The sequence below is a fragment of the Oppia nitens genome, unplaced genomic scaffold (assembly GCF_028296485.1).
Source record: "Oppia nitens isolate AA-2021 unplaced genomic scaffold, nextdenovo-longstitch-racon4-pilon3 scaffold35_pilon_pilon_pilon, whole genome shotgun sequence".
Classification (NCBI taxonomy): domain Eukaryota; kingdom Metazoa; phylum Arthropoda; class Arachnida; order Sarcoptiformes; family Oppiidae; genus Oppia; species Oppia nitens.
The window spans coordinates 285,001-311,001 of NW_026533216.1; the positions used below are offsets into that span (position 1 = coordinate 285,001).

Here is a 26,001-nt window from a genome sequence, read left to right on the forward strand (position 1 = left end):
ACAATATATTAATTATTATTCTCTATCAATATATATAAATATTTTAATTTATATACTGTATTAATATAATATGCTGGATCAATATTTATTATAATATAATATATATATATATAAAAGTTTATCATCTAATCATTAATAAGTGCATATAGTTTAATGTACTCATAAATAATTATATGATATATATATATATATATWTTTATTACTTTTATTTTATCGATAAAGTATAGTACATACTGTATGAATTTAATAATTATATTTTTATTATCGACTAAATATATTTTTTTTTCAAAAAAAAGTATTATAAAATATCATATAATATAATAATTATTATTTTTAGTAAATAATTACTAGTAAAAAAATACATTAAATTAATAATTATTTTTTTTCGTTTAGCTTTTATATCATCCATTTTATTGGTTATTAAAAAAAAGTTTCAACAAAATTATATATATATATTAAATATATCACTTGAATTGGTTGCCATAAAACAAATTATAAAATTGTAATAACAAAATCACAAACAAACAAACAAATTATTGAATATTTAAACAATTATGAATTGAATGAATTAATACAGACAATATATAGATATATTACAATATAAAAAAATGTATGATTTATATTATGATTACCGGTAATTATAATAAGATTCAATCAATTTACGGGATATATATATATATATATATATATCACTGAATATATTATTAAGTAATTAATGACAATTAATGAAAACCAATTAATGGTATCATTTATTTATAACACCAATCATCCAATAAATCAATTGGCGATCACTTTTGACTTTCGCTGATATCTTATATGACCGAAAACGTGTTGCTTTCGATGCGACCGCAATCCGGCCAACGATGAAAATCGTTTGTCGCAACCGCCGTCACCGTTGTCGTTGTCGTTGTGCGCGCACCGGTATGGCTTTTCGCCGGTATGCCGGCGCTGATGTACTTTCAGTGTACAGGGCTGTGTAGTACGAAACGTACAGTCCGGCCAATCGCACTGATAGGGCTTTTCGCGAGTATGAGTACGCATATGGGCAACCATTGCCCACTGCAATTTGCACCGATACGGACAACCGGGCCATTCGCACGCCCGTGACTTGACCTCCGAATGGTGCAGTCGATGCTGGCGTAAGGCTTTCGATGTCGATCCCCGATAGTCGCATCCAGGCCAGGCGCACGCGTACCGTTTCATCTGGACGTGTACAGTCTGTTTGTGATCGACCAGATTTTTCAGATTCTTCAGCCGTACGCCACAGTCCGGATGATTGCAAACAAACAATGCCAGCGGATGTCTGTCGCGTTTGTGTCGCTGGACATCCGATCGCCGGCTAAACAGCGAACCGCATTCGTCGCATCCGAACGGCCGATTCGGGTCGTCAGTAATAATCGGATCGCTGGTCCGGTCGTGTTGTCTGTAGTGCTCGTAGAATGATTCCCGTTGACTAAGCGGACAACTGTACGAACAGTTTTCCCGCAAACAGACGTATTTGTTGTTACCGTCGTTGTCGTCATCGACGTCAATGAAGTGTTGCAAAATCCGATCGATTTGCTCATCGCTGATAACTTTATCGGTCCTATTATCGGTGGTCACTACACTTAATCGGTGTCGTCTGAGATGTCTATAGAAATCGCGTGACTTTTTGCTGGTATAACCGCAATCATCTGTTTCCTGGCAGACAAACTCGTCATCGACTTTGTACGGTCTGACTATCTCTTGAATATATGTCCATTCGTTATGTCTGACTCGTCTGACTTTCGTTGTCGGATCAGCTCCTCCTCTGACTACTGCTGTCTCGTGTTGTGTCAAATGTCTATACATAACGATTTTGTTTCGTGTAGTGAACTGACACCGACTCTTATTGCATACGTAGTGATCAGTGACCAAACACGGCTCAATCAATCGGTGAATTCGTTGCCGTCGTCTCTTGTATTCCGATGATCGCGATTTTATCGACTCCGATGACCGCCAAAAGTCAATATCAGTTTCGCCGAGATTAATATCATCGTCGGCGCCCATTAGCTCACTATCGCTCAAATCGATCCGATTGTCAGCTAAATCATTGTCAATAGTGTCGACCGATTCGTCATCTTTTCCATCATCAACGCCGTCGCTGCTGCTGCTGTTGTTGTGGCCAACCGTAGCAGCCGTTAGCCGGTCATCAACGGCAATGGCATTCAATAGGCGTTTTGAATAAGTTTTCGTTACTTTTGAATTGAAACTAAACTCTTCTTTAATAAGACAACTATTGTCTGCACCAACTGTTCCTATAGTATGCATCGGTTGTCTTATAGTCGCGACATCGACATTGGTTTCCATCTTAATTGACGGTAAGATAAGCTCTTGTTTGCTGGCAATACCATCAGCGATATCATCGACAGTTGAAGGCATCGGTAGCGGCGGCCATTGATCTTCAATTTCATCGCAACCTGTTTGACAACATTTATCATAAGTAATGGCAACAGCTTCTGGATGTCGTTTCTTTGACAACATTTGATTCAAGTCGCCGATCAGTTTAACAATTGATTTGTCGTCGCATCCAAACACAGTCCGTTTGTCTTCATTCAGATGAAGTGTCCGCAGATTTTCCTTTTCCCGTACAATACTGTTTTCCACTTCTTTGACCGATCCGACCAATTGGACAACTCGTTGGTCACGACAGACATCCAATTGGCACAACTCGATGATCGACACCAGAGTTTCGTTACATTTTTCCAGATATTTACAGATCTTTTCCGACGTCTTCAACGTTGTCTTCAGAGTCGAGATTTCATTTTGCATATCAATCATCTGTTTCTGACAATCCATCCAAATATCAGTCAATTTAATGGATAATGTCTTCATTGATATCATAACTGATTGATATTACATCTAATATTGTGATTACAATCCAATCCAAATCAATCGGTGATTACATTCAATGCAATAAAACTATAAATGTTTTTGAAGGAAACAAAAATCTATTTTTAAATATTTGAAAAAATTGTGTTTTATTTGTAAACACTTTTATTTTACTATCAAATATAAAACACACATAACGTTCAATAAAAAAAAACGATATGTATTATTGAATATTTATAAATGAAAATTAAAATTATTGGTAAAAAATTTTATTAATAAATTAATTTATATTTAATTTGTACTTAATTTACACACAAAATAAAACTTCATTAATTATAAAAACAATTATTGCAAAATTGTAATTATCACTAAAAAAAATGATAATAAAAATTAATTTTTATTTAAAATATAAATAAAATGCATATTTTAAATGTTAACACAAAACTATTATTTAAAAAAAAATTATCGGTAAATAAAAAATAATTACCGAAACTATAAATATTTAATACATATAGAAATATTTAACATTTTTAAAAAATAAATTTAAATTCACTTTTATCTTTTCTTTATAATAAAAAAAATTTGTTTCATATAAAAAAACATCAATTATAATATAATTTATATATCAATATATAAATAAATATTATTAACAAAACTTATTAATAAATAATAACAATTAAACTAATTATTAGATTATTCAAGTCTCGGTCGACCTCTACCTCTATTACCCGTCCGACTATTACCGGACGCATGTTGTTTGCGATGAGCGTACAGACCGGCCAACGATGAAAATCGTTTACCGCCGCAGCCGTCCTGCAAACATTCGTACGGTTTTTCGCCGGTATGTCGGCGCATATGTACGGTAAGTGCGCCCTGTTGTGCACACATATACGTACAACCGGGCCAATCACACTTAAACGGCTTCTCACGGGTATGTGTACGCCTGTGCGTCTCCAACACGTACTTGACTTTACATTGAAACTGACAACCAGGCCATTCGCACGACAACCCCTTGACCGTCGAATGTATCAGTTTATGTTGACGGACGGCCCGCAAAGCGTAGGCCCGATAGCCACAACCTGGCCAATCGCATTCGTGTCGGCGAACTTTTCGATGAATATTATTCCAGTGATCCACCAAATGTTTCAGACACTTGATCCGTATACGACAGTCACCCTGATTGCAGACATAGGGTACTACCGGATGGACATCCAGTTTATGACGTCTATAATTATAGTGATCGCGTAGTGCTATCGGACATTGATCGCAACCAAACGGCCGTTGAGGATCGTTAGTCGGAACCGGTTCGCTGAGACGATTGTGTTCGTTATAGTGTCTGTAGAATACGTCCCGATCGGCCACTGGACACCGGTATTGGCAGCCCTCACGTAAACATACGTACTGGTCGTCGAAAATAAAGTTGTCCAACATTTTCTTGATTCGCTGGTCAGCCGACTGTGACATATCTGTACGAAATTTATCCGATTTTTTCTTATGTCTCCTGAAATGTTTGAACAGATTCTGACAATTTCGGGTCCTATAGTGACAATCCGGTAGTTTATTGCACACATAAAACCCGTCGCTTTCCTGTTTATAGGGTTCGGCTCTGGTTTTCATTTGACGGGACACTCCATCGCCTTCATCGACGTCTTTATCAAATCCACAGTTGTTTTTATGTTTCATCAGATGTCTATACATACGCTTTTTGTCGCCACAACTAAACTGACAGCCAGTTTGGTCGCACCGGTATTGGTCGTCGACGTCCGACTTTAACGGCATTACCATATCGTTCATCTTTTTTTGATGTCTTTGATGATGAAGACTCTTAGAGAATTGTATTTGTTTTGCTGTTTTTGTCGTCGATTTCTTCTTTTTCTTCTTCTTAGTCTTCTTTGTCGACACAAAATCGCTGACATCACTGCCGCCGCCGTCGCTGTCATTGAAATTATTGTCGTTGTCTTCATCATCGGCAGCAAAGTCTCGATCTTTGTCGTCGTCGTCACTCTCGATGTCTTTCCATACGTTTATATTGTTGTCGTCATTGTTCACAACATTATCACCAATCGGTTGACAACTTATTATGTCTTCTTCTTCTTTACCGTTAATCACATCATTATTGATCACTAGATTAGTATCACTATTATTACTAATGTCTTCATTATTATTATTATTGCTATTATTATTATCACAATAATTGTCATCTAATTGTTTGTCGACACAAACTACTGGCACTGAAGACAAATCATTATTTTTCTTTGATTTCTTCACTTCTTTAATCGTTTGAATTGACTTATCATATGTTAAGACATTTGTCTTCAATTTCTTCCAGTGATTCCAGTCTCGATTCAATCTATTGATTGTCTTCTGTCTTATGAATTCATGTCTATCTTGTGTTATATCGACGACAACAGATGTCTTAAGATTTTGTTTTTCTCGTTCAATACTTGATTCCAGTTGTCTGACTGATCCGACCAACACTTGTATCTTATTATTATCACCACTACGACTACTATTACCACTGTTGGTGACATCCAATTGGCACAACTCGATGATCGATACCAGTGTTTCGTTACATATCTCCAGATATTTCCTGATCTCATCCGTTGTCTTCAGCGCTGACTTCAGACGTTTGATTTCATTTTGCATATCAATCATCTGTTTCTGACAATCCATCCAAATATCTGTCATTTTAACGGATAATGTCTTCATCGTTGTTGTTGTCATTGTGTTGTTGTTATCATATGTTGTTGTAATCAAACATTAGATCCCAAATGTCTTAACATATAAATTGATTACACATTTAATGCACGAATAAAATAAAAATTCAAAAAAATATTTTATGTTTTGTTTGTAAATATTTTTATTATTATTATTAATATACAGTAAAACACACATAACGTCTATAATAGAGAAAAATAAATATAAAAATATATTAATAAAAAAATTACTTTTAATTTATTATAATAAAAAAATCTAAAATAATATAAATATTTTATTTGTTGAATTTATTAAATAATAAGATATAATTAATTTTTTTAAACTATCAATCTAAGTGAGTGTTTTAATTAGTTTATATTTTAATGTCCATAGCATAGCATGATTTTGACTGTTTTTTATTGTCTAGACTGACTATGGTATCTATGGTCATATTATATGAAGTGATTGGTATCCCTGTTAGATAGCCCTTTATAGTATAGGCCTTTTGAAGGACATATTAAACAGGTATTGGCTATACATATTGATTAGTATTAATCACTAATAATAAAAGTTACTGATAATGAATGTATAGTTATACTACAAAGTTTAAATACTAAACTAATACGAAAAATACTGATTAAATATAATTAAATGAATGGGAAAATAGCCAATTCATTACAGCCGCCTCTACCACTTTTTGGGTCAACTCCCGGTCTTTGCTGTCCGTATCGTCGTCCAGATTGATGTCGACATTTCGGCCGTCTGTTTTCTATTTTTCTATCGGTTTCTCCCTTAGCCGTCGGGTTTATCAAACTAGGCTTAGGACGACATCCACTCGTTGAGGGGCCGGTGATATCCATCCGCTGTATTGCCACTGCCTGTGTTTCCGCCATCAACTCGTCCGCCAAATTCTTTTGGGTAATATATCCGATTGACCAGTTGGCCTCCAGTTGTAAGCGGTATTGTTCGCGGTCCGCAATAGCATTGCGCTCCCATTCATCGTACTTCGCTGCCGCTTCTGCCTTGTCTCTGGCCAATCTGTCAGCCCGGTTATTCGTTAACCGCTTTTTTCGTTTCTCTTGTTAGCATTGCCGATCCAATGCTTCAATTTTCTCTTGGAGGTCATTGACCACTCTTTCGGCCTTTTTTAGCTGTTTATAAGAGCTCTAGCACTGCCCCTTTGCTTCCTTTAATTTTCTCTTTAGGTTAGTCGCCGTGGCTTCGGCTTTTAGAGAATCGTGAATAGACACATTCTGTTCTTCGCATAGACGTATGTTGTCCCGCCGTTCGGTATCCAAATCCTCTCTTAATGCTTGACTAGTGGCCACCAATTCGGCTAAGTAACCACTTGAATCCAATTGTTTGTCTTCCATAGGACTCGTGCGGAGGGTGTGATATCCTCGCTCTGTACTATAGTTGTTGTCGGCAATTATTTTGTTGACGGCTTCGGTATCGATTTATTTGGAGTTATCGCCATAGGTTTCGCTGGTGTTATCGCCATAGGCTTTGCCGGTGTCTTCGTTTTAATAATTTTAGTTGAATTTGTTTTAATTACCATAATATCTCTCTCTCTCTCTCTCTCTCTCTCTCTCTCTCTCTGTCCCTAGTATTTTACACTATTAAAAATCGAATTAAAAATCGAATATAAGATAAAATATTATTTAATTTATTAAAAGTTTTTTAAAAACTTTTTTAATCAATAAATTTTTACGTACCGATTATTGGTTGTGTCCACTTCATTCCCTTTATTCCGGTCACAATATTATCAAAATAATTAACACATTGATTTATTAAATTATCTTTGAAAATTTAAATTTATTACTACAATCATTGGTAGTAAATGATATTCAATTATCTTTCCCAAACCTTAAAGCATTAATGTAATTATATTATTAATCTAATTAGAGAATTAATAATAATACTATGTCCACAAATTATAATAACTTTTATGAAATTAGATTTCCTTTTTGAAAATAACTTAATTCTGGCTTAAGAAATATTTCATTAATATTTACTAATTCTTTAACTTCATAATATTAATATTGACCATTAATTAATCATCATATTCACATCATCTCAACGCTTATGATTACTTTTKATGGGGATATTTGAAATAAAGGTTTTGTTTTTAAACCAGAAACCATTGATCAACTATTAATCATTTATCCATTAATCCACTCCAAAATTGTCTACACTTTGACAAATGCCGTCCAAACCTCATAGCTGTGATTACAGACGTTTTCCAGAGAATTTATCCAAATAGACACCTATTAGTACAGCCCTACCGTCAATATACTGTAATAGTGGACCACAGGAATCACCCTTTTATTTGAAAATTGTGTTTTATATATGTACTTTTTTTTCTTACTAAAACTAAGAAAGTAAATTTTCTTACTAAAAACAAATTTTATAATCCTATTTCTGAACAATATTTATACCTTAGAATTTAGCTAAAACAGGCCAAACCTTAGACTACATTACAATTATATTTCTATATTAGCTAAAATTGACGTTTTAAATACAAATACAAGACCAATGTAATTGATATATTTATAAACTAATAATTTAATAAACAAACAATAAATTTACTTATTGTTTTTTAAATTATAAATTAAAATATAGTAATATAGAAATGATATTTCCGATTCATGTCTCATCCCGCCTCCACGTCAGTTATATCTCGCATCGTACGCCCGTACAGTACTTTATATAAATATATCTTTTAGTTAATTAATTTGTTTAAATCAATATAATGTTAATAAAAATATTAATTTTTTTGCATTAAAAACAGTATCAATAAAATTGATAGACTTTCAAAATCTATTTATATTACTTTTTAAACTATTTTGTTTATGAAAAATATAATCATAATTCAATATTTTTGTCTAAATTAACAAATGATAATTGATCCCATAATTCATTATAATAAGTAATTTTATTACGTATATTGGGAATAGTGTAGAAATTATTTTAAGGTTTAATAATATTTTTTAACAATTTATTGTAATTATTATTACTCGATTTAATATCAAGTAAAAGTCTGCAAATTTAGTTTTTTAATTTACAATTTGTAGACACTTTTGCTTAAAAATATCCAATTCATTCAATAAACTAATGTTAATTAATTGCTTCATTGTATAAAACTTGTCGACAGTCATTAATTTACATCTGAAAGAAAATTAAATCATCGATATAACGGATACATTCTTCAACCAGTTGTTCATTAATATGTTTGACATCTGTGTCGGCTTTAACTATAACATTACCACTAAATACTTTGCCGATAACTGATTTCAATGATTCGTTGTAATATTAATAGATTCTTTTATTATTTTCATTTTTGTATTAATGAAACTTTTTTGCATCATACATTTATGTAATTATAATAATTAATATAATTAGAGAAAAAATAATTCTTTATTGAAAATTGTAACAAAAAATTACTGTAAAACTTTTGTGAAATTAGTTTTCCTTTTTTAAAAGAACTTAATTATGGCTTAAGATAGATTTCACTAATATTATCTAATTCTTTATTTTCATTGTTATCTATTAATTAAAAATAGATATTTATTAGTACAGCCCTACCGTTAATATACTGTAGTAGTGGACCACCGGAATTACTCTATTATTTGAAAAACTTATATATATATATATAGTGTATATTTACCATTATTTTATTACCCCTTATTTATATAAATATTTGTGTTGAGTGCGCTTTATATGATGTATATATTATTGTTATATTGTTTCTATTTAACCCTTTTATTACCCTCTTTTAAATTTTATTATCTTAAAATCTCTAAAAACATTTTACTCCTCCACCATCATTACACTAGTTTTATAGTCATATTTCCTATAAAAGTATTTATATCCTATAAGTTTGCTAAAACTAGTTTAGTGATCGCAACCAGGGCTTAAAACACCACTGAGTTAAATACTGATTAAATATAATAAAATAAATGGAAAAATACCCAATTCATTACAGCCGCCCCTACCACTTTTTGGGTCAACTCCCGGTCTTTGCTGTCTGTATCGTTGTCCAGATTGATGACGACATTTCGGCCGTCTGTTTTTCTATCGGTTTCTCCCTTAGTCGGGTTTATCTAACTAGTCGTAGGACGTCATCCACTCCTTGTGCCGGTGATATTCATCCGCTGTGTTGCCACTGCCTGTGTTGCCGCCATCAAGGCGTCCACCAAATCCTTTTGGGTTATATATCCTATTGACCGTGTAGCCTCCAGTTGTAAGCGGTATTGTTCGCGGTCCGCAATAACATTGCGCACCCACTTATCGTATTTCGCTGCCGCTTCTGCCTTTTCTCTGGCCAATCTGTCAGATCGGTTATTCGTTGACCGCTTGTTTCGTTTGTCTTGTTAGCATTGCCGATCCAATGTTTCAAATTTATCTTGGAGGTCACTGTCCACTCTTTCGTCCTTTTTTTAGCTATTTATAGGAGCTATCGCACTACATCTTTGCTTCCTCCAATTCTCTTTTTAGGTTAGCCGCCGTGGCTTCTGCTATTAAACAATAGTGAATAGCCACGTCCTGTACTTCGCGTAGGCTTATGTTGTCCCGCCGCACGGCATCCAATTCCTGTCTTAATGCTTGACTAGTGGCCACCAATTTAGTTAAGCAACAACTCGAATCCAATTGTTTGGCCTCCATAGGGCTCTGTATTGGTGTGGAAGGTGTGTTATCCTCGCACTGTACTATAATTGTTGTCGGCAATTGTTTTGTTGACGGCTTTGGTATCGATTTATTTGGAGTTATCGCCATAAGTTTCGCTGGTGATATCGCCATAGGTTTTGCCTGTGTCGTCGCCGACTGATTTGCTACTTTTCTTGTTATCTGTTTGGTCGGTACTGTCAACCTCATGTTTGTGTTTACGTCCTCCGTCCTGCCCATCCGATCTGCTAAAGGTCGGGATAACAAACCTTTCTGTACGGCCAAAACACTTATCCCCTTTTCGTTTGCCTCTTCTTTAAGCAATCACTCTTTATCTGACAACTTGTCATCTGACAGTTTTGATATTTATTAGACAATATTTTTAGTTGAATTTGTTTTAATTATCATAATATTTCTCTCTCAGTCTTTAGTATTTTACTCTATTAAAAATTTAATTAAAAAATCGAATATAAGATGAAAAATATTATTATTTAATTTATTAAATGTTTTTTTACCTTTTTTAATCAATAAATTTTTAAACAACGATCATTTGTTGTATCCACGTTATTCCCTTTATCCCGGTCATAATATTATCAAAATAATTAACAGAATGATTAACTAAATTATCTTTAATTGTATGAATTAATGCATTTTCTTTTAAAATTAAAAATTATTACTACAATCATTGGTAGTAAATGATATTCAATTATCTTTTCCAAACCTTTATTTCATTATATTTAAAACATTTATGTAATTATATTAAGTCTAATTAGAGAAATAATAATAATACTATGTCAACAAATTATAATAAAGCTTTTATGAAATTAGTTTTCCTTTTTGAAAATAACTTAATTCTGGCTTAAGAAATATTTCATTAATATTTACTAATTCTTTAACTTCATAATAATAGTTACAATACAACGGATTATCATTTTGTTTTAATTCATCAATTAATTTTTAATGATAAACCAATGTTCAATTTATTAAACTTTTCATTATAGGTTTACGAATAGTTTAGCTCAAGATTATTCATTGGCGTATCGGTAATGCCAGTGGACGGAAGCGATCGTTTAAATAAATAGTCGTTACAGGCATCATAATATTCGCCAATATTTGCCGCACGCCACAATGATGATTCAGTTATCGAATCAACTGATAATAAACAAAGTTGATGAATATTTCGGAGAACATATTATTGGTTTGGATGCGCCAAAAAACTGGAACCGGCATTAATTATTCATCATATTCACATTATCTCAACGCTTATGATTACTTTTGATGGGGATATTTGAAATAAAGGTTTTGTTTTTAAACCAGAAACCATTGATCAACTAAACTTCGTTATTTTATCGATAATCCACTCTAAAACTGACTACACTTTGACAAATGCCGTCCAAACCTTATAGCTGTGATTACAGACGTTTTCCAGAGAATTTATCCAAATAGACAACTATTAGTACAGCTCTACCATCAATATACTGTAATAGTGGACCACAGGAATCACCCTTTGATTTGAAAATTGTGTTTAATATATGTAGTGTATGTTTACCATAATTTTATTACCCCCTATTTGTTTCTATCAATAAACATATTTGTATTGAGTGTTATATATGGGGTATGTGTTATACTGCTTACAATTTAACCCTTTTATTATCCTCTTCCAGATTTTTATTCTCCAAAAATTTATAAAACCGGTTTTATAATACTATTTCTGAACAGTATTTATATCTTAGAAGTTTTACATAAAAATACAGGACCAATGTAATTGATATATTTATAAACTAATAATTTAATAAACAAAAAATAAATTTACTTCATTATTATTTTTTAGATTGTCTAATATAGTAATGTAGAAATGATATTTCTGATTCATGTCTCATTGCACCTCCACGTCASTGATATCTCGCATCGTACGCCTGTATAGTACTTTATACATATATATCTTTCATTTAATTAATTTGTTTAAATCAATATAATGTTAATAAAAATATTAATTTTTCTGCATTAAAAACAGTATCTATAAAATTGATAGACTTTCAAAATCTATTTATATTACTTTTTAAACTATTTTGTTTATGAAAAATATAATCATAATTCAATATTTTTGTCTAAATTAACAAATGATAATTGATCGCATAATTCATTATAATAAGTAATTTTATTACGTATATTGGGAATAGTGTAGAAATTATTTTCAGGTTTAATAATATTTTTTAACAATTTATTGTCATTATTATTACTCGATTTAATATCAAGTAAAAGTCTGCAAATTTAGTTTTTTAATTTACAATATGTACACAAATTTTGCTTAAAAATATCCAATTCATTCAATAAACTACTATTAATTAATTGCTTCATTGTATAAAACTTGTCGACAGAGTCTTTAATTAACAGCTGAACGACAATTATTTCATCGAAATAACGGATACATTCATCAACCAGTTGTTCATTAATTTGTTTGACTTATATGTCGGCTTTAACTATAACATTACCACCAAATACTTTGTCGACCACTACATGCGTTGCATCGAAATCCTATAGTTTTAAATCAATCAATGATTTCAATGATTCGTCATTAATAACTTTTTAGCATCTTTAATGAAATTTTAAAACATTTATGTAATTATAATAATTAATATAATTAGAGAAAAAATAATTCTTTATTGAAAATTGTAACCAAAAATAACTGTAAAAYTTTTGTGAAATTAGTTTTCCATTTTGAAAATAACTTAATTATGGCTTAAGATTGATTTCACTAATATTATCTAATTCTTTATCTTCATTGTTATCTATTCAATTCAAATAGACATTTATTAGTACAGCCCTACCTTTAATATACTGTAGTAGTGGACCACCGGAATCACTCTATTATTTGAAAAACATATATATATAGTGTATATTTACCATTATTTTATTACCCCTTATTTATATAAATATTTGTGTCGAGTGCGCTTTATATGATGTATATATTTATGTTATATTTTTTTTACTATTTAACCCTTTTATTACTTTTTCTTTTAAATTTTATTATCTTAAAATCTTTTAAGTAATATTTTAGTCCTCCACCATCTAAACATTATCCCCAACAAAAAAACAATTGTTTTATAATCATATTCCTATAAAAGTAGGCATTTTGATGGACATATTGATTAGGTATTGACTATATATATATATATTGATTAGTATTCTAATATCTAATCATCAAAAGTTACTAATAATGACTTTATAGGAAAATATTATAAAAGTTTTAATACTAAACTATAGGAAAATAACTAAAAGATTAATATTATTCAATGAAAGGGAAAATTCCCGTTTCATTAGACATTAAAATAAGGCATTGAATTAAAAATAAATATTTATTTTTTAAATTTTATAGTTTCTAATTATTTAAGTCATAAAAACTTATAGACCAATCAATATATGACATATTGGGGGGGGGGTAGGGGAGGGGTAATTACATACATTAATTAAAACTTTAATAATTTCAATAGTGGAACCGTACATCATATATATGTCCTATAGTTTTACATATAGCCCCCCCCCCCGATGCCCTAGAGGTGGGATTGGTAAGGGGGCTATATGCGGGCGTACGGGCGGTAAATTATATTTCATATATTATAATAATACTAAATAACAATTATTTTTAAAAAAAAATTAATTTAATTTACTATAATATATTCAGATATATAGATAAACAAAAAATTAATAATCAATTGATATAATAAACTAAACAATATATATACTATATATACAAACTATACATAACTACTAAATAATATAATTAAATGTTATCTTCGGTGTTGTTTACGATGAATGTACAGTCCGGACAACGCCGAAAATCGTTTGCCGCACCCGTCCTGAGGACATTCGTACGGTTTTTCCCCGGTATGTCGGCGCTTGTGTACCGTTAGTGCACACTGTTGTGCAGCACTGTACTGACAACCGGGCCAATCGCACTGGTATGGCTTTTCCCTGGTATGTGTACGCATATGTGATACCAGACACCACCTGACTTTGCACCGGTACTGACAACCGGGCCATTCGCACGACAACTCTTTGACATCCGAATGAACCAATTGATGATTGTTGACGGCTTCCTGAGTGAACGCTCTGTAGCCACAGCCGGGCCAATGGCATTCAAATCGATGAATACGGCGGTGAATATTATCCCAGTGTTGGATCAGGTGTTTCAGCGATTTGATCCGTACTCGACAGTCGCCAACATTGCATACATAGGGTGCCTGCGGATGAACATCGCGTCTATGGCGTCTAAAATCGGAAATATCTCGAAACAATTTCGTACACTTATCGCAGGCAAACGGTCGCTGCGAATCGCCGCTGGCCAACGGTTCGGTAATCTTATTATGTTGTTTGTGATGGTCAAAAAAGGCCATCTTATCGGTCAATGGACATCTGAATTGACAGCCATCGCGTAGACACTGGTAGTGATTGTCGACAACAAAATGATCCAAACGTTTGTGAATCACTTGATTATCTGTAGCCGTAGTCTTAGACTTGTTTTCATGATTCTTGAGATGTCGACAAAAATAACTCAAATTGCGTGTCCTATAGTGACAGTCAGGTGTCGTCTCGTTGTTGTTGGTGTTGTTATTGCAGACAAACATACCGTTTGCTGTCTTAAAGGGTTCGGCTGTCGCTTGCATTTGTCGTAACAATTCTTCATCGACAACGACATCTGATCCGATTTTATTGTTATTATTATTATTGTTATTATTATGTCTTAACAGATGTTTAAACATAAGTTTTTTGTTTTTATTAGTAAACTGACAGTCAGTTTGGTCGCACCGGTAATAGTAGCGGTCATTGTCATTGTCGTCGACAAACTTTAACGGCATTACCATATCGTTTATCTTCTGCATACGTATACATTGGTATCTATTACTTGAAACTCTATTAACTGACGATTTCTTCTTCAGTTGTTTCTTAGTCTTCACTTTCGTCTTCGTCTTCATCTTCTTCTTCTTAGTTTTTGTCTTCATTCTTTTCGTCACAAAATCGCTGTCATCGCTATCATTATGATTGAAATTAATGTCAAAGTCTTCTCGATCTTCGGCAGAATAGTCACTACCGATATCTTTCCAATCATTTGTCTGGTTGTTGTTGTTGTCGTCGTCGTCGTCCACAACACTATCACCAATCGGTGGACAACAACTTATGTTGTCTTCTTTACTACCGTTAATCACATCATTATTGTTCACTACATTACTAATGTCTTGACTACTATTATCACAATAATTGTCATCAATTGGTTGACATTTAGCCGACACTACTGATGACTCAAACAACTCTTCATTAATCGTTTGAATTGACTTATCATATGTTAAGACACTTATCTTCAGTTTCTTACAGCGATTCCAGTCTCTGTTGAGTCTATCGATTGTCCTATCATTGAATTCACGTCTATCTGTGTCCACAAATGTCTGAAGATTTTGTTTCTCTCGTTCAATATTACACTCCAGTTCTTTGACTGATCCGACCAATTGTCGGACAGTATGATCGCCGGTAACATCCGGTTCGCATAACTCGATAATTGCCACCAAATTTTCGTTGACTTTCTCCAAATATTTCCGTATATTTTCCGATGTCTTCAACGATGCCTTCAAGTCTGTGATTTCGTTTCGCATATCAATCATCTGTTTCTGACAGTCCATCCAAATATTAGTCAATTTGATGGACAATGTCTTCATCGTTGTTGTTGTCATCTTCACTGATGTTGTTGTCGTTGTTCACATTGATTGTCACATCCAATGATGTCTTAACCGATGATGTGATCAATCACTGAATCAATCGGTGGTTTCCAATCAATCAATGCATTTGCAAAACAATGTCAACAAAAATCATATCAATATTATTGTTGTGTTTTGTTTAATAGTAAACAACTGGTAATACATGTAATAATAACGTCAACTATATTAACAATAATAATAGTAAAAACTTTTTTTTTAATTAATTTAAATGTTTAATAATAATTATTAGTATTTTATGCTATAATTAATTAATTAATAACATCAAATTAAATAATTATAATTAAACAAATTTATACATTAAAAAAATTTTTTTTATTAACATATTAAATCATAATTACAACTAATTACAACATCTAATAATTAAATACTGATTCAATTAAATTTGTTAAAAAAAACTAATAATTAAAATAACAATAATTCAATTTATAATATAACATTTAATAAAAAAATTAATATAATTTAATTAAAAAATTATTAGTAAAATTTTATTTATAACTGAATGTATAATACGATAGATTCACATTTACAACAAAACAAATTTGACAACAAAAAAATTATAAATACCGGTAATATAATATTTAATTTAATATAATACCCATAACCATGGTCAAATTTTCGCCCCCCCCTAAAACAGGTATAACAAAACGGTATATATATAAATTATATTATTACAAATACATACTTAATAAAAAAATAATAAATAATAACAGAAAATTTTAAACAAACAAATAAATAGACCTAAAAAAAATTCATCATTTTTTCCGATAATTTTGTTATTGTTGTTGTTGTCTAAGACAACAATCACTTCCAATCAATCAGTTGAATTGTCAACCGTTTCAAATCCGACCCATTAGGTGATGTTTGCGATGAATATACAGACACTTTAGTGTACCAAATCGTTTACCGCATCCGTGATCGCATTCGTACGGCTGTTCGCCAGTATGGCGGCGCATATGTACGGTAAGCGAATACTTAGTACTGGTACTAAACGAACAGCCGGGCCAATGGCAAGCGTACGGTTTTTCGCCCGTATGGGTACGTATATGAGTTTCCATACGTCGGCGACAGTTTGCCCGATACTGACACCCCGGCCAATCGCAGGCCAACTTTTTCACCGCCTGATGTATCGTTTTGTGATTGTTGACCGCCTTTTTCGTATAGGCCCTGTAGTCACAGCCGGGCCACTCGCAACCGTATTGCTGGACCTGATGGTGTATCTTATCCCGGTGCAATTCAAACATGGCCAACGATTTGATTCGTACGCCGCAGTTGTCCAGTCGGCAAACGTACCACGATTTCGGATGTGTATTGATCTGATGGTTGAGACATAGATGACGTTTACGGAAGATAGCGGCGCAAAAAAAGCATGCATACTGTCTGACTATGCCATCGATGGAAGTGGCAGTGGTAGCAATTGGTTCATCGGTCTGATCGTGTTGACAATGATGAACATAGAAGATATTTCGTTCATCCAGTGAACAACTAAACTGACAATTCTCGCGATGGCAAACAAATCTAGTGTTGTCCACCAGAAACATATCGCAGATCCTATCGATTTGTTTAGGATTCGGTAATTTAGACATTGATTGATCACCTGATCCATCGGTGGTTGACATCTCTTTCTTCAGCTTAAAGTGAATGTTTTCCATGTGTTGGATAAAACATTTCAAATTCTTCAGCTTTAGGCCACAACCGGATTCAAATCGGCAGACAAACATCGACTTGGAATGAACTTCGCGTTTGTGTCGCAGAACGTGATCCCGACGGCTGAACGGCAAACCGCATTCGTCGCAACCAAACGGACGATTAGGATTATCGGTTGGCACGGGATTGTTGACCACTTGTTCGTGTTGTTTGTGATGAGCGTAGAAGATATTCCTGTCTTCCAGCGGACAACTAAACTGACAATTCTCGCGATGACAGACATAGTTGACGCCGACAAGGAATAACTGACAGATTTTGTCGATATGCTGTTCAGCCGTAAGTTTTTCATTATTATTATTATTATTGTCACTACTATTGGTTCCATCATTATTCGTTGTCTTATTCAACAACTTCTTCTTATTCTTGTTTACTGTATTCTTCGTCGCCATCGATGACGACGATAGTCTCAAGTGAACGTTCTCTTTGTGTTGGATAAAACATTTCAAATTCTTCAGCTTAACGGAACAGTTTGGTTCGTTACAGATGAACATTACTTTTGAATGAACTTCGCGTTTGTGACGTTCGACGTGATGTTTCCGTACGAATGGTAGACCGCATTCATCGCACCCGAACGGTCTGTCAGGATTACCAGTGCGTACCGGTTCGCTTGAGAGCCGGTCGTGTTGTTTATGATGTTCGTAGAAGACATCCCGTTCCTCCAGTGAACACAAATACTGGCAGTCCTCACGCGGACAAACATATTTGTCGTCGTCGACCAGGAAGTGCTGCAAAGTACGATCAATTTGTTCGTCAGTCTTGTATGTGGCCGAACCAGTCTGATGTCGGCGAAGATGTCTGTAGAAATTCTGGGCCTTTCGCGAAATGTACGAACAATCGTCTTCGCGGCAGACATACTGGTTGTCCACCCGATAGTCGGCTACCAATTCACGAATACGTTGCGACTCTTGTTGTCGCTGTTCGTCAAACGGATTGTCACTGTTGTCAGGCATTATTGATGACTTGTGTTCGGCCATCAAATGGCTATACATTTTACGTTTGACTCCAGTGGTAAACTCGCAGCCAATTTGATCGCAAACGTAGCGATCGTCAACTTTCAACGGCATCACCCATTGGTTCAATTGTTGTATACGTTTAACAGATCTTGCAATCAACTGTTCTTTGACCGACTTTTTTGGCTTATATTTTATTTTATTAATCTTCTTCGACATCCATTTAATATTGCTTTTATTGTTGGCGTTATTGTTGTTGACATTGTTGTCTATTTGCTCGGAATCGTCACTTTGTATGCCATCGTCAAAGACGTCATAGTCATCATCGCCGCCACTCATATAATCTTCACCCATAACGGCGGTGTCGTTCACCAGATTTTGGCCATCGGTTAACATAAAGTCAAGACTTTGTTTCAAAACTTTTGTGTTTTGTGTCCGTTTGGCAACAATTTGTTTACCAGTTTTCTGGCCAACTGTTTGACTGGACTTATCATAAGTGGCCACTGACCAGGTCTTCGCTTGTCTAATGTTAAGATTCCATTCGTGGATCAGCGACACAAGTGTCTTGTCGTCGTCAGTGTCGGCGATATCGGGTCGCCGATAATCACTGTCGTCCATAAGTGTCCGTAGATTTTCTTTTTCTTGTTCAATACTTTGATCCATATCTTTGACTAAACCGATCAATTCGGACATACGTTCGTTACCGTCGGCATTGATTTGGCACAACTCGATGATTGCTAATAGAGTTTCGTTACATTTCTCCAGATATTCTCGTATCTGTTCCGACGTCTTCAGACACGTCTTCAGCGAATTGTTTTCCCGTCTCATATCAATCAACTGTTTCTGACAATCGGTCCAAATATCGGTCAATTTGATTGATAATGTCTTCATCGTTGTTGTTGTTGTCATCTTCACACTGATGTTGTTGTTCACATGAATATCATATCTAAATGATGTCTTAACCGATGATGTGATCACTTGAATCAATCGGTGATTTCCAATCAATCAATGCATTTGCAAAACAATGTCAACAAAACTAATAAATCAATTATTATTATTATTATTATTATTAYTATTACTGTATTTACARTATTATTGATGTGTTGTTTAATACTGTAGTAAACAACTGGTAATACATGTAATAATAACGTCAACGATATTATGTAACAATAATARCAGTAATAATATTATTAATACAAAAATATATATTAATAATTATTTGTATAATTAATTAAAATTTATTTAATTGCCCTATAAATGTGTTTAATAATAATAATAATTTTTCTAAAATTAATTTTTTATATATAAAATTAATTAAATATTTACTCTATATATATATAAATGTGTGTATATTATGTGATAAAAAATTAATTWAATTAAATTAATTCAAATACGCCTATWTACTACATATACAACAACAATTTAATTTAACAAAATTAATAATTAAACTAWTAATAAATATAATAAAATTATATTACAATTAGTGTGTAAAAAATAAAAATTAATTTATAGAAAATAATTTACAGTATATACCAAATAYCTGTACTTTAATTAATAAAATAGTTATTAGATTTTACTAATATTTTTTTTTATACAAACAAAAACAAAAAAAATCAAATCAAATCAAAAGCGTCCGATAACTTCATCGGTTTGGGACCTATTTTTCGACGACCMGATGATAGATGCTGTTTGCGATGTATGTACAGACCGGACAACGACGCAAATCGTTTGCCACAACCATTATCCGAGCACTCGTACGGCTTGTCACCGGTATGTCGGCGCATATGTACGGTTAGTGAACAATGATGACCGCTACGAAACGAACAGCCCGGCCAATGGCAGGCAAACGGTTTTTCGCGTGTATGGGTACGTATGTGCGATACCAGCTGATAGCGCAAATGGCACCTATACTGACAACCCGGCCAATCGCACGACAGCTCCTTGACCTCCGAATGTATTATTTTGTAGTGTTGATCGACGGCGTGCTTAGTAAACGATCGGTAGTCACAACCCGGCCAATCGCACCCGTAGTTCTGTATCTGACGATGAACTTGATCTCTGTGTCGTTCGAACAGTCCGAACGATTTGATTCGTGCGCCACAGTCGGCCTGCGGACAGACAAACAACGATTTCGGATGCGTATTGATTTGGTGTCGCAAACATCGATAACGGTCTTTGAAACTCATGGCGCAAACAGTGCACGCGTACTGATTCACTGATGTATGGCTATCGGTGGACATAATCGGTTCATCGGTCTGGTCGTGTTGGCAGTGATGCGAGTATAAGACATTTCTATCATCCAGTGGACAACTAAACTGACAATTTTCTCGATAGCAAACATAACTGCTGTTGTCGTCCGCCAGAAATAACTGACAAATCCGATCGATATGTTTACGAGCCGGCAATTTGTTAGTACCGGTAGTCATCTTCCGCTCTGTCTTCACGTTTGTGTGTACGCTATCTTTGTGTCGTATAAACGACTTAAATGACTTCAACTTAGCCGTACAGTCCCGATGGCTGCAAACATACAGTGCCTGCGGATGAACATTACGTTTGTGCCGAACGGCGTCATATTTGTCGGTAAATGTCGAACCGCATTGATCGCAACCGAATGGCCGCTCCGGGTTATCGGTGGCAATCGGTTCGCCCGTAAGTTCGTGTTGTTTGTGATGTTCGTAGAATACTTCCCGTTCCTCGAGTGGACAACTGTACTGACAGTTTTCACGCGGACAGACATATTTGTCGTCGTCGACAACAAAGTGACGCAAAATACGCGATGAAGTGTATGTTCGGGATTGATGTCGCCGAAGATGACGATAGAAAATAGTCGACTTATGCGTAGTAAACGGACAGTTAGTTTCGCGACAAACAAACATATTGTCCACTTTATATTCGGCTACCAATTCCCGAATACGAGCCAACTCTTGTTGTCGTTGTTCGTCAAACGGATTGGCGTCTGCCTTATGTTCCATCAAATGGCGATACATTTGACGTTTGACTCCAGTATTGAAGTCGCAGCCAATTTGATCGCATACGTAATGATCGCCGACTTTCAACGGCATCACCAATTGGTTCTCGCGTTGCATTTGTCTAATAGATCGCTGCGATAGCTCTTTGTGTGGCTTCTTTGACTTCTTTTGTTTACTTCTTTTTCTAGTCTTCTTAGACGACCACTCAAAGTCACTGTCGTCTGAATCGTCGTCAAAATTGCTGTCAACTTCGGCTTTGAAGTCACGATCTCTTTCGGAATCATCACTATCTATGCCATCATTACCGGCGCAGCCGTCAAAGTCATCGCAACTCATATCTTCGTCGGCGTCATGTTTTTGGCCATCAGCTAACATAAAGTCTTTAGTATCACTCATAATATTGTCATCAATTGTTCCAAAAATATTCGTCACAATCGGTTTTTCATCAATTTCTTCAACAACAACGACTTGGTTGTTGTTGCCAACCGTTTGACACGACTTATCATAGGTAACCACTGGCCGGGTCTTCGATTGTCTAATATTGTGACTCCAGTTGTGAATCAGTTTCACTAGTGTTTGGTCGCTGTCTTCGCCAACTCGTTGTTGTCGACCATTCTTCACAATTGTTCGCATGTTTTCCTTTTCCCGATCGACACTTGATTCCAGTTCTTTAACCGACGCAATCAATTGGCCAATCTTTTTGTTGCCGTCGGCATCCAACTGACATAACTCGATAATGGCTACCAATGTTTCGTTACATTTTTCCAGATATTTCCCGATCATATCCGATGTCTTTAGCAATGATTTTAATAAATTATTTTCGCGTCTCATATCAATCAACTCTTTTTGACAATCGGTCCAAATATCCGATAATTTAATGGACAATGTCTTCATCGTTGTTGTTGTTGTTGTCATCTTCGCTGATGTTGTTGTTGTTGTCGTTCACATTGAATATCACATCCAAATGATGTCTTAACACCGATGATGTGATCACTGAATCAATCGGTGGTTTCTAAACAATTGCAAAACAATGTCAACAAAAATCATATCAATATTATTGTTGTGTTATTACAGTAATAGTAAACAACTGGTAATACATGTAATAACGTCAACGATATTAAACAATACTAATAATATAAAAAAAAAGTTTTAACAATTAATTTAACTTTTTATTTAATAGTAATAATAATAATAATTTGATATAATTTTTTTTTAAATATAAACTTAAATTACAAATTTAATATAATTTTTGTTAGCTTTTTAAAATTTACTTGTCAATAGTTATTATTATTATTATTATTATGTATTTACATGTTATATCATATAATTTAATTAATTACCGATAATTACATGAAAATTAAACTCAATCTTACCGTAAAAAACAATAAACAATTAACAATAAAAAATTGTAATTTAATAAAAAATTTAAACATAAATATAATCATTTTTTTAAACTCAACCAATTTAATTCATAAATAATACTAACAATAAATTTCTAATTATTAATATTGCAAATATTGTATTTACTGTAATTTTTTTAAAAAAATACAAAAATCTAAACAATTAGTCAATCAAATAATTAACCGATGGTCTGGTTATCTTAATTTCGGTCGACCTCTAACAGCCATCCGACCGTTAGCATGTGATTTGCGATGAATGTGCAGTCCGGCCAACGACGTGAATCGTTTGCCGCATCCGTTATCGCGACACTCGTACGGCTTTTCGCCCGTATGTCGGCGCTTATGTACAGTCAGTGCGCACTGTTGGGTACAGCTAAACGTACAGCCCGGCCAATCGCAGGCGTACGGCTTCTCCCGTGTATGCGTACGCATATGGGTCACCATTACGTACTTGACTTTGCATCGAAACTGACAGCCGGGCCACTCGCACGACAACGCTTTCACTTCCGAGTGAACCAATTTGTGATTTTTGATTGCCTGCCCAGAAAATGCCCGATACTCACAACCGGGCCAATCGCACGAATAGTTTTGCATTTTCCGATGACAACAATCCCTGTGCTTTTCGAAGTGCATCCACGACTTGATCCGTACGCCGCAGTTATCCGTACGGCAAACAAACGGTACTTTCGGATGTGTATTGATCTGATGTTTCAGACATCGTTCGCGTTTATCGAAAACTTTTCCACACAAATAACAGCCATAGTGTTTGATTGAACCATCAGTGGTCATAATTGGATCAGCAGTTAGTTGATGTTGTTTGAAATGATCGTAGAAGACATCCTGCTGTTCAAGCGAACAACTAAACAGACAGTGCTCACGAAGACAAACATATTTATCGTCAATTAGGAAAAGACTGCAAACTCTATTCATATGATTTTTGGCAATCATTTCGACAGTATTATTAGAAACTCGAAGTCTATGTCTCTTCTTTTTCTTTGGTGATGAAGACAACGAAGACGACAACGACGACATTGGTTTCGTTTTATTCAGTTTCAAGTGAATACTTTCTCTATGATAGACAAAGCTTTTGAAATTCTTCAGTTTTGAACGACAATCGCCAACATTGCAGACATACAGAGCTTTGGGATGTACTTCTCGTTTGTGTCGTTTGTAGTCGTATTTGATTTTGAACGCCGAACTACATTCGTCGCAACCAAACGGCCGGTCGGGGTTATCTGGATTAACGATAACTGATTCATCAGTGATGGTCATCGCATGACTGTCGTGTTGTTTGTGATGGGCATAGAAGACATCCCGTTCACCCAATGGACAACTAAACTGACAGTTTTCGCGAACACAAACATATTTGTCGTCGTTGTTGTTGTCTTCGACAATGAAGTGTTTCAAAATCCGATCGATATGTTCATCACTGATAGTATAATTAGCTAAACCATCGCCTAATTGATGTCGTTTATAATGACGATAAAAATCTCGGATCCTTTGCGAACTATACTGACAGTCGGTTTCCCGACAGACATACTGGTTGTCCACTCGATATTCGGCTACCAATTGTCTGATACGTTGCTGTTCTTGTTGTCGCTGTTCGTCAAACGGATTATCATTTACAACACTGTCGTCAGTCTTATGTACCAACAAATGGCTATACATTTTACGCTTTTGACTGGCGGTAAAATCGCAACCGATTTGGTCGCACACGTAATGGTCGTCGACTTTCAACGGCATTACCCATTCGTTAATTTTTTCCAATCGTCTGAACCACTTTTCCGATGGACGACCAAACGAACCCTTTCTCTTCCTCTTTCTCTTCTTCTTCGTCGTCGTTGTCGTTGATTTCTTATTAGTTTTTCGTTTCTTATTCTTCGACGACCACTCATAGTCACTATTGTCGTCGTAGTTGTCGTCACTATCACTAAACGTAAGTTTTTTGACGACGTCGTCGTCGGCATCAAAGTCACGATCTCTGATTGAATCATCACTTTCTATGCTATTGTCATCATTGCCGCCGCCGTCATAGTCATCGCCGTCGTCATCACTCATATCAACCGTCATCGGCGGTAAGTCAACACACATATCATCGACAGTAGTTGTCTCGCTATGATTTGTAACTTCAAGTTTCATATTGACATCAATATCACCGATATCTGTAGTAATCAGAGAATTTTGACTAAGAGTTGGTGTCAAAACTTTTTGTGTCCGCACAGTCTGATCGCTAGTTTTCTGACCAATAATTATCGGTAATGTTGTTGTTGTTGTTTGACTGGACTTATCATATGTGACCACTAGCTGTGTCTTTGCTTGACTAATGTTATGACTCCAGTCAGTGATCAACTTCACAAGTGTCCTGTCGTTGTCTTCATTGTTGTCGATATCGCGCCATTGGTTGCTATCGTTGGCCATAAGTGTCCGCGAGTTTTGTTTTTCACGTTGAATACAATTTTCCAATTGTTTAACTGATCCAATCAACTGAACAATCTTGACATTACTATCGGCATCCAATTGGCACAACTCGATGATGGCCACCAAAGTTTCGTTACATTTTTCCAGATATCTACGGATCAGTTCCGACGATTTCAGACACGTCTTCAGCGAATTGTTTTCGCGTCTCATATCAATCAACTGTTTCTGACAATCGGTCCAAATATCGGTCAATTTGATTGATAATGTCTTCATCGTTGTTGTTGTTGTTGTCATCTTCACACTGATGTTGTTGTTGTTGTCGTTCACATTGAATATCACATCCAAATGATGTCTTAACCGATGATGTGATCAATCAATCACTAAATCAATCGGTGATTACAATCAATCGGTATTTTGAAAACAATGTCAACAAAAATCATATCAATTATTATTATTATTACTGTATTATTGTTGTGTAATAACTGGTAAAACATGTAATAATAACGTCAACGATATTTAACGATAATTTTATTTWTGTTTAATACAGTTAATGAAAAAAAAAGTTTTTTATTATTATTAT

General features: G+C 34.4%; 5 protein-coding genes across 5 annotated transcripts; all 5 read right to left on the bottom strand.

Moving 5' to 3' along the window:
• Window positions 1-777: 777 nt before the first annotated feature.
• Window positions 778-2,944, bottom strand: LOC128957024 (zinc finger protein 480-like). The gene has a single exon (XM_054302740.1). The coding sequence runs from the start codon at window positions 2,860-2,862 to the stop codon at window positions 778-780; it is 2,085 nt and encodes a 694-aa protein (XP_054158715.1). The 5' UTR covers window positions 2,863-2,944.
• Window positions 2,945-3,543: 599 nt separating this feature from the next.
• LOC128957025 (zinc finger protein 436-like) lies at window positions 3,544-5,574 on the bottom strand. Its single transcript, XM_054302741.1, has 2 exons — window positions 5,040-5,574; window positions 3,544-4,973 (listed from the first exon to the last, which is right to left on the bottom strand). The coding sequence occupies exons 1-2, from the start codon at window positions 5,572-5,574 to the stop codon at window positions 3,544-3,546; spliced, it is 1,965 nt and encodes a 654-aa protein (XP_054158716.1).
• An 8,426-nt stretch (window positions 5,575-14,000) lies between these two features.
• Window positions 14,001-16,086, bottom strand: LOC128957026 (zinc finger protein 239-like). The gene has a single exon (XM_054302742.1). The coding sequence runs from the start codon at window positions 15,933-15,935 to the stop codon at window positions 14,001-14,003; it is 1,935 nt and encodes a 644-aa protein (XP_054158717.1). The 5' UTR covers window positions 15,936-16,086.
• A 546-nt stretch (window positions 16,087-16,632) lies between these two features.
• Window positions 16,633-22,692, bottom strand: LOC128957027 (uncharacterized). Its single transcript, XM_054302743.1, has 2 exons — window positions 20,266-22,692; window positions 16,633-19,636 (listed from the first exon to the last, which is right to left on the bottom strand). The coding sequence occupies exons 1-2, from the start codon at window positions 22,516-22,518 to the stop codon at window positions 16,817-16,819; spliced, it is 5,073 nt and encodes a 1,690-aa protein (XP_054158718.1). The 5' UTR covers window positions 22,519-22,692; the 3' UTR covers window positions 16,633-16,816.
• Window positions 22,693-23,192: 500 nt separating this feature from the next.
• LOC128957065 (zinc finger protein 568-like) lies at window positions 23,193-25,892 on the bottom strand. Its single transcript, XM_054302782.1, has one exon. It carries the CDS (start codon window positions 25,713-25,715, stop codon window positions 23,199-23,201), a length of 2,517 nt encoding a protein of 838 aa, XP_054158757.1. The 5' UTR covers window positions 25,716-25,892; the 3' UTR covers window positions 23,193-23,198.
• Window positions 25,893-26,001: the final 109 nt, after the last annotated feature.

What these genes read in the sequence shown, in the direction of transcription:
- LOC128957024 (XM_054302740.1), bottom strand. Translation starts at nt 2,862, where the DNA reads ATGATATCAATGAAGACATTATCCATTAAATTGACTGATATTTGGATG.
- LOC128957025 (XM_054302741.1), bottom strand. Translation starts at nt 5,574, where the DNA reads ATGACAACAACAACGATGAAGACATTATCCGTTAAAATGACAGATATT. An exon ending in ACAATTAGATGACAATTATT is followed by an intron (nt 4,974 to 5,039) that starts GTGATAATAATA and finishes ATACTAATCTAG; the next exon opens with TGATCAATAATGATGTGATT.
- LOC128957026 (XM_054302742.1), bottom strand. Translation starts at nt 15,935, where the DNA reads ATGACAACAACAACGATGAAGACATTGTCCATCAAATTGACTAATATT.
- LOC128957065 (XM_054302782.1), bottom strand. Translation starts at nt 25,715, where the DNA reads ATGACAACAACAACAACAACGATGAAGACATTATCAATCAAATTGACC.